This window comes from Mastacembelus armatus, chromosome 3, assembly GCF_900324485.2.
Source record: "Mastacembelus armatus chromosome 3, fMasArm1.2, whole genome shotgun sequence".
NCBI classification, from domain to species: domain Eukaryota; kingdom Metazoa; phylum Chordata; class Actinopteri; order Synbranchiformes; family Mastacembelidae; genus Mastacembelus; species Mastacembelus armatus.
Window position 1 is genome coordinate 10,723,961 of NC_046635.1, and position 8,540 is coordinate 10,732,500.

Below are 8,540 nucleotides of genomic sequence, written 5' to 3' on the forward strand. Positions count from 1 at the left end.
GTGGTAATAACATTATTTTTTCAAATGAAACAAGGTTCAGGTGAGAAAGTAAGGTCAAAATGACATTATCTGACTGCATTGCCCATACCAATCCAATATTCAATTAGAATAGTGTTATAAATTGATATGTATCAATTTATACCTCTTATGAGAGGTATAAATTATATTATTAATTATCTTGTTATATTAATTATCTTATCAATTCTGCAAATGGTTGTTAAGTTTACTATTTGGTTGACAACACAGAGGAGAGAGGAGGACAAAGAGGGAGAGAAGGGGAGAGAGCAGGATGGAGTCGGCAGAAAGATCATTGGGAATAAGGCTCTGCATTAATGTCACGTTCTCCTTATGGGCCGAGCACCCCTAAACGTTTGATCCTACAATCGCCCCTGACTTTCAGACAGAAAATGTGAATAACCCGTAAAAGAAAATCAGCCCAAAAATAATCACCATCAAAAATCAGTCATTGGCAGCCCTGATTCTAAAAATCAGCACTGGCCTTAAAAAAAACAATATAAGTCGACCTCTAGAGACTATGTTTGGAAAGATACATAAAAAGGTCAGGATTAAAAAAAGCAAAGACGAAAAAACACACTGGCTACGTGTCAGCGTCACTGCAGCCAGCTGTGCCAGACCATAAAACAAGGATGACATCACATCCTTTAAAGATTGCTGCTACAGGGCAAATCTGAAGATGAGGTGCTGAGTGAAACCGCATCTGTCACCATAAAAGAGATGAGTTACCATAAAAACATGAGTCGTCACCTTGTTATTCTCCCCAGGAGAGGAGAAATTAGTGGTCAAGTAAAAGATGATTGTCTCTCTTGTCACTGATTAAAACAGGATTCATGCAGCACTCATGTGTAAGCAACCCATTAAAGTTCAGGCATATTAAAAAAAAAGGTAAACTTAAAGAAGTTAGTATTTCGATAATGTACTGTTTGTACATCTAGTTTACATCTTTGGTACACAGTGCCCCTTTTATTTTACAACACAATCCTGTGGATTATAAAATCTGTCCTAAAAGTGTTGGCTCAGAAGTTTAGGAGAGTCACACTTTGTTCAAAACATTTACCATCTTACCTATTTTGGTGTTGGCTTAAATCAGACAGAACCTGTAAAACTGAGCTCACAGTGACGTATTTGAGCACACTTTAATAACAATCTGGGCCAGGCGCCATCCATTTAGGAAGAGCCTATAAAGAACCGAGCACAGCCTTAGCACAACTGGGGCCAAATATTCATAGCTGCTGAGTGATGCCGTCTGTTTCTCTGTGCAATAAAAACACGCTCTCAAGCTGGAGGCGGCTGATGGCAGAAGGGTGATCACACTCCTCCAGGATTTCATTCTTTTCTTCATGACCCCCTCCACCACCCAAAAGACACCGCACACACACACCCAACAAGGCTGCCTTGTACTCACTGCAAATATCGCTTCATAATTTATTAATGGGAATTTCTGTATTGTTTGGTTGCCAGATTAAAAACTGAAGCGCTGTCATTTTTTTGGGGGGGGTTTTTTTTTTTTTTTTGAGGTGGAGGGAGGCTGACATGTTTTTCTGTGAATTATTTTTCATGATGTTTGTACAGTATTTCATTCTGCATAGTTTCGTCATATAGCACCTGACTGCCAAAGATAGAATCAGCGCAAAACATTGTATATCTCTATAATTTCCTGTTGCAGTGAAAGAGTGAGTGTTCACACAGTTAATGGGGCTATGTCTTGGCAGGTAGAGGTTACAGTTATGACCATGACATGGGCTTAGCTGTGGTTCTCTGCAGCTTGGAGTCCAGAGGAGGAACAAAGTTCAGATTGTTAAAGAAAAATGGGATGGGAAGTTACATGAGACACTTCCTGAATCATAAAATGTCAGCTTGAATAATGTGCAAACTAAACCTCATACAGTTGAAGGTTTTCAGGATAGCCATAACAGTGGTTACTGGCTTTAACGACTGTACAGACTTTTGCTGTGCTGACTGATTTCTAAGGAATACAACAGACTTTTAGTTTTCAGTACATAATCAAAATTGACTTAGCCATATTCAACATGTCATCATAGAGAAGTGCTGGGAGGAGATAATGTCGTATATAGTGTATGAAGTGTAACCCTGCCTTTCACCCAAAGAGAGCTGGGATAGGCTCCAGCAGATCCCTGTGACCCTGGTTAGGAATGATAATAGATGGACGGATTTAATCCATGTGAATTGAGATGATAAAACCAAACTGAAAATAAACCAATATCTGCCTGGAGAGCACAAAATAAATTAATGATATAATTTGGTAAATGGTTATCAATAGTAAAAAAAAAAAACACATAATATACATCCCCGTCTCTAGTGGCCTATATTTAGTAAACTGTTTTTCAGTTAAAAGTACAACTGAACAAGGATGCCATTAAACTCACCTTAGTGCCCACACAACTTTGGCTTTTCTTGTATTCCTTATGGGACATCCTTTTGTCTAGTTTAGTCCATAGCGCTTTGGCCTTCCAGGAAGTGACCTTTGCCTTCAGACTGCTGTAGAAGGTGCTGTTGTTGGCAGGGTCGAGGTCCAGCTGTCTGCAGAGGACGTTGAAGGCCTGAAGGGTTCCCTTACAAGTCGAGGCCTGGACAAAGTTTTCAAACAGCTTTCCCACATTATCCTCCTCTGTCTCTCCCATCTTCCCTGCTGCAGTAGATGGTATGGTGTGCTGAGGTTTCCACTAAGTTCAGCTCTCTCTGCCAGATGTGGCTACACCCTCAGCTTGTCATGCCCAGTCTGAGAAGGCAAGAGACATATACCGTAAGAGTCTGATGTCATCTCATGGCAAAGAATCCTGCACAGACGACTTTGGGCAACTATTTGTTCATATTCTATTATTAGCATGATTATGTGCCATTACATTTTTTCAATTCATTTAAATGCAATTTGAACTGACAAAACCAATGTATTTCATCAGCTCTGACTCCAGTTTGAGTAAGTACTTTACCAAATTAGCAAGAGAGCTTTGAGTACCAGACCTCATTAGGAAACCATTAAACTTACCTTGTGGAAAACAATGAGGTGATGCCCACATTAAGGAGATAACATGTACAGACAATACTGTGAGAATTAAATGAGTCAGTTGTTCTCAGACAGCTGTCAAGCACATTTACTATATTGCGATTTATAGGGGCATATAACTTTGTGTTCCTATAAAAGGAGCTGTTTGTGGTTCTTGATACTATTTATTGGTCAAACATAGTCCCAAACTTTTCAGCAGCTTCAGGGTTCAGCGAGTTCAGAATGCACCACTGTATAGCCACCATGGATAAATTCGAAATAAATGATATATCATATAAATTATAATGTTCGATTTTTTTTTACGGAGTACTTTTTATTAATAATGTAACACATGAGGAGAAAAACCACTGCAATTTAACATTGAGAATCAAAGTTGAAACGTAAAAGGAAACACTAATAATAGAATAAATAAAAGCGCTGTGCATTTAAAAAGCAGATGTGGAGAGCTGAAGAAAGTTAAAGCAGGATGGCCATATGTTATTGAATCTCCCAAAATTACCTCTAACTGAATATTTAATCTCCTGTAGTTTTAAAACTTGTATTACTTCCCCGAGTGCTAGAGGAAGCTTTAGTATACGTTTAGTGACAGGTGGCATCCTGCCAGTAATAACGCTAACTTTTCTTTGGGCTTCAGCTCTACATTTTTTGTAGGAGTCACAAATCTCCAGCAACAAAGTGTAAACCTTCTTAACGGCAATGACAGCTAATGTAACAGCTCAAGGAACTCAAAACTGTGTGTGTCGTATTCACTTATAAATGCTGCATACAGTATACATACTGTTCATACAGATAACACTGTTGTCTTCACTAACAAATAGTTCAATTAATTACAATATATTCAATATATTACAATATATATTCTGTATCCCCTATTAATGCAATCCAAAAACACAGTTTCTTTAATCCTGCAGAGCTTCAATGGTCATTGCATGAGAAAGAAACAGTAAAAGTATTTTTCTAGTGGTAGTTTTTCATTCCAGCTGAAAACCAGACAATGCTTTAAACAGTTGAAAGAGAGGTCTTTGAAACTAACTGCAGAGCACACACACACTAACACAGACTGATTGGATGTGACTGGGTATGCATGCCTAATAGGCCACCTTCTACTGAGGTATGTGCATTCACTGTGCTTACGTAGAGTTTGTGTCTGCGTGAGAAAGGCACTGTTACTAAAATGCGCGCTCCTGTCAGAATATAACTGAACTAACAGAATTACATTAGTTGTTGTTCTCTTTTTCCTCCAATCAACCATCAAGCATTTTGAAAATCAAGCCAGAAAATCTGTGCCAGAATTCGACATCAAAGCAAAATGTGGAGATTTTCTGCATTAAGCATATGTGTGCTCACTTGGGAGGAGACCACAGCTTCCGTGAGTTTTGGAAGAAGTTTGCCTTTGATATTTTAATGTCCCATGGAGTGGGATGGGCAGGATTAGAGGAGAGGTCAGGCTAGCTGTGCAGGTCTGTATCAGACCCCTCACAGATTGCTATCACACCCCATCCCAGGGCCTCAGGCGCCGTTGTGACTAAACCATGAAGCACTTCATAGAAAGCTTCAGCTGGGGACAAATACAGTATGCAAAGGTTAGTCACTGTGATTTGAATGTGATGAGATTTCAGTGGTACTCCCACAACAACAGCATTTATCTCCAGGCTAAAATTAGCATATTCATTGACAGAAGATCCTGTTTGCGTGTGTGTTTGCATCCTGTTTAGATTCAGTTGTTTTACATTTCAGAGAAAGAATCAGGCAGAGAAAGGAACACCAAACAGCATACAGAAGTACTGTTCATGCAGGTGATCATGCACATGCCTGTGTTTAAACACCTTTGTGGCTTCAAAAAGCTCCATTCCTCAATGAGCTGACATTGAGCCTCGTGGCTAGAAGAGCTCTTAACGCTCCATCAGCACAAGTCCTGGCTCCACCAGCCAGCTAGTCTCAGGGCCACCACCACAGTATTATTGTCTAATTGTCAGTGAAGGTCGAGCGATGACTGAGACACGCTTGATATATGATGCAGGTGCTTTAATCTTTCATGCATGACTGAAGAATGTGATGGGAAAATTGATGTGTATTCTACCATATGGTATGAGGAGCTAGGAGTAATTTTACATTGACATCATTTTATTTTAAACTTTGGCCAGTTTTCAATATTCTCTCATGCCTTTGGTATATAAAAAAAACAAAAACACTGACCTTTTTTATGGTTTCACATTTCGGGCCAGGTGAAGTGGTGAAATAGACACAATTACAAGCCTGTGAGGACTAATGAAAAGGTACCACTTACTGTCTTCAGAGTCGAGTCAGTGCTCAACACTCAAACTCCATTATCACAGGCAGAACCCTATGACTTCAGCATGTCAGCCTGACAGAATGGAAAGTCACTTGTGGGCAGACGGAGCGAACCCACAAGCGGCTGAGAAAATACAACTAATGACAGATGAAGCGGAAAAGAGAGAAAGGATACACATGCACGCACACACACACATACACACACACACACCACGGTCTAACCATATAATGGTTAAAAGAATCAGAGTTCAGTAGCGTGCAGGTTTTAAGTCTGCTGTTTTGACTGCGTCTAATTAAGAAACTCAAGGACAGTCTTTCATTTCTTTGTAAATAGTGAATATTTGTGATTATTAGCTTTAACACTTTAAGCACTTCAAACTAATGATACCTTGTGGATAACTTTACCATTATTTGTGCAATTAATTTATTGTACTGTGACACATTGCCAGGTGTCTTTACTTTGTGTAGTGCAGATGCATAGGGTGGACATGTAATCTGTATATCAATAGAAGTATTGCAGGGTCCCTGAGAGACAGAGCAAGCTATCAGTTTTTCTGTGTGATAGGGGGAATGTGAGGAATGTGAACAATCTACCTGTTACACCTGGACAGATTAGTCTGTTCAGTAAATTTGTTGACAATAAATAACTACAGATTATTGCTACCTTAATTTCGAAATGATGCATTTAACACATTTACATGAACAGTATGAACATCCAAATGCGACCATGTGTTACAGTACCTGCAATATGCAGTGCTATCGTAAAAATACAGTGTATCTGTGACACTGAGAGAACTGCAGACACTGAGTGAAACTGCAGAGCACATTGCTTCAGGCTATCAGAATACAATAGGAAGCTGACAACACAAGGAAAACATTGGGAGTGCTGGGAAATGCACATACTGTAGAGTATTCAGCCAGCAATAGTAATTACAGACTGGACTGAAGAAAACCAGGAAGGAACCCTCTGCGGGCCTGATAAGCAGGCAGTATGCCTCAGAAAACTTTGTACTCATGTGGACTTCAGCTCTTCAGCTCTACCCTTTCACCAGGCCTCAAAACTCCACAGTATTATCTCTACTTTCTGAATCCTGGCTGCATGTTCAGGCAGCAGTGCCAAAACAAGAGAAGATTTGTCAGAAACAAAGGTCAGAAAAAACACTGGCAGAACTTAAGAGGAGAAAACTGTTAATTTACACAAACAGGATGAAGCTTGTGAAACTACGGGGCTGCTGCCTGCAGGCTCATCTGGCCCACAAGGTGTGTTCGTCACATGGCTGCTTTGGAGAAGGATTTATCTGGACACACTGAGCACAGACTGACGTCTGCCCGGCTACCGACACAGGGGATTCATGTGAATAATTATTCTGACTCATGTTTTTTATGTGCTCTAGTAAAAATACAATACAGCTTTAGACAAGAAATATATCCATCAAAAATGGAGTAAAGATGAACAGTGAGGTGAAGACAAGCTCAAGAGTCAAGGATCAGTGGGCATTTATCCACAGCACAGCAGGCCACAGTGAAGGTTTAGATGGCACTATTGGTGCCTGGCAGGAACAGCAGATTCTTTAAGCCAACGGTTACTCATGCCAGGCTCAGAATAGACAAGAGTCATGTTGCAGAAGAAAACAGCACATGACCCAAAAAGAAATCAACCGGGCTAAAACCTGCAAACAGGAGTGCCACCTGTGTGAAACTGCAGAAGGACTTGGTATCAACACAGACTTCTCACAAAATTAAAGTGAATGATGGTGATGCACTGAGAAGGAGATATGATGCGTGATCTTACATCTCAAAAAGCTGAGACAAAGTGTGCGAGTGCCCTTAGATGCCTCCCATCCAAACACTTCCTGTGGTGTGCCTGGTTTCCTTTCCAGATCAAAGTTCGGAGGAGAGCTCCCTCTCTAAAATTCACCTCTATGTTTTTAAAGCTGAAAGCTCCTTTCTGTGTGCTCCTGTCCCTGCCTGAGGGAACCTTTTAATCATATCCTGGGCTCCATTTATTAGTCCTACTGAACCTCTTTCATTGTCTCTATCGTTAAATGTGTAACTGTGCTAAATCTGACTGAGGTAGCAGTGATGTGAACTGGGACTGTGGCACTGGCTGGCCACTATCGGCTATGTCGTTTCTTCTTTTTTATACTTTGTTTTTTGTTCGATTACAGAATACAGCGAACAGCACGCCCCACCTATCTCTGACAGTTCCCATTGCGTTTGTGTAGCTGATGCCTGGACACATCTGTCCAAGGAAGGAAACATATTGCAAAGAGGAAGGAGAAAGTTTACAATGCCTCCCTGGCAATAATGAGCATAAGCTTCCACTTGCAGTCATTTTATCAGGCTGCGTGAGACACGTTTATATTGTTTTCATGCACGGCTCGACATTCTTCCGTATTTTTATTACACTGAAACATTAGCTGACTGATGCCTTCATTCATTTCTCAATGCATTTGCTCGATCTATGTGTCGTTTTATGTATTGTTTTTAAAAAATGGAGGTATTTAAAACAATGTAATTAACGTCATTTTTGATTTCTTCATAAGCATCGTTATATGGTAGGCCTTCATTTGGCCTCATGATTGGAGGGACCTGTGCAGATCTCCCCAGTGCTATTTTAATCTCCACACACTGTTGTTAAGTCAAACTCCAGTAAAGCTGGTAATTACGAACTAAAAATGAAAGTCTGGGACAAGAATTTGCAGCTGCAAGCTACTAAAGCATTGCTGAGGCATGTGTCTTCTGTCAACAGTCAAATGACTGTTTTAAAAAACATGGATACTTATATGTTAATTACAACCGAAAGTTTGCCCTGTGACCTCTAACATGCTGGTTATGTGTTCATACAGATGTGACACACAGCCTCATTCTCTCCTGAGGTTTGTATATTCTCTCAGCTCTACAGTAACTTAACATATTGAAGGTGAAGAACATGAATCGGAGTTGAACCTGTAGCGACGGAGCAGGTCCATAAACCTAAGACTGTTTAATAAACCATTTGCCAATAAGATGCTCGTCTTCTTCAGCGACGCTCTGTTTGCTATCTCCTGTCTATTTTATTTCACAGCACAAGACAGATAAAAAAAAAAAAAAAAAGGCTTACAGGGAGGGAAATTCCAACAAGAGGAGGATAATGTGGTTACAGTTGAATGTTTATGCACAAAGACGTTGCTAATCTCTATGAGTATAAATCAAATGGACCACC

General features: G+C 40.1%; 1 protein-coding gene across 5 annotated transcripts in view; it reads right to left on the reverse strand.

Annotated features, from left to right (window-relative positions):
- The window catches only part of mical2a (microtubule associated monooxygenase, calponin and LIM domain containing 2a), a 32,684-nt gene that overhangs the window by 22,642 nt on the left and 1,502 nt on the right, over nt 1-8,540 (reverse strand). For all 5 annotated transcript variants that reach the window (XM_026320125.1, XM_026320124.2, XM_026320122.2 and 2 more), the window contains exon 2: nt 2,406-2,758. In XM_026320125.1, coding sequence (XP_026175910.1) covers nt 2,406-2,660 — 255 coding nt within the window. In that variant the 5' untranslated portion in view covers nt 2,661-2,758. The remainder of the gene's footprint in view (nt 1-2,405; nt 2,759-8,540) is intronic.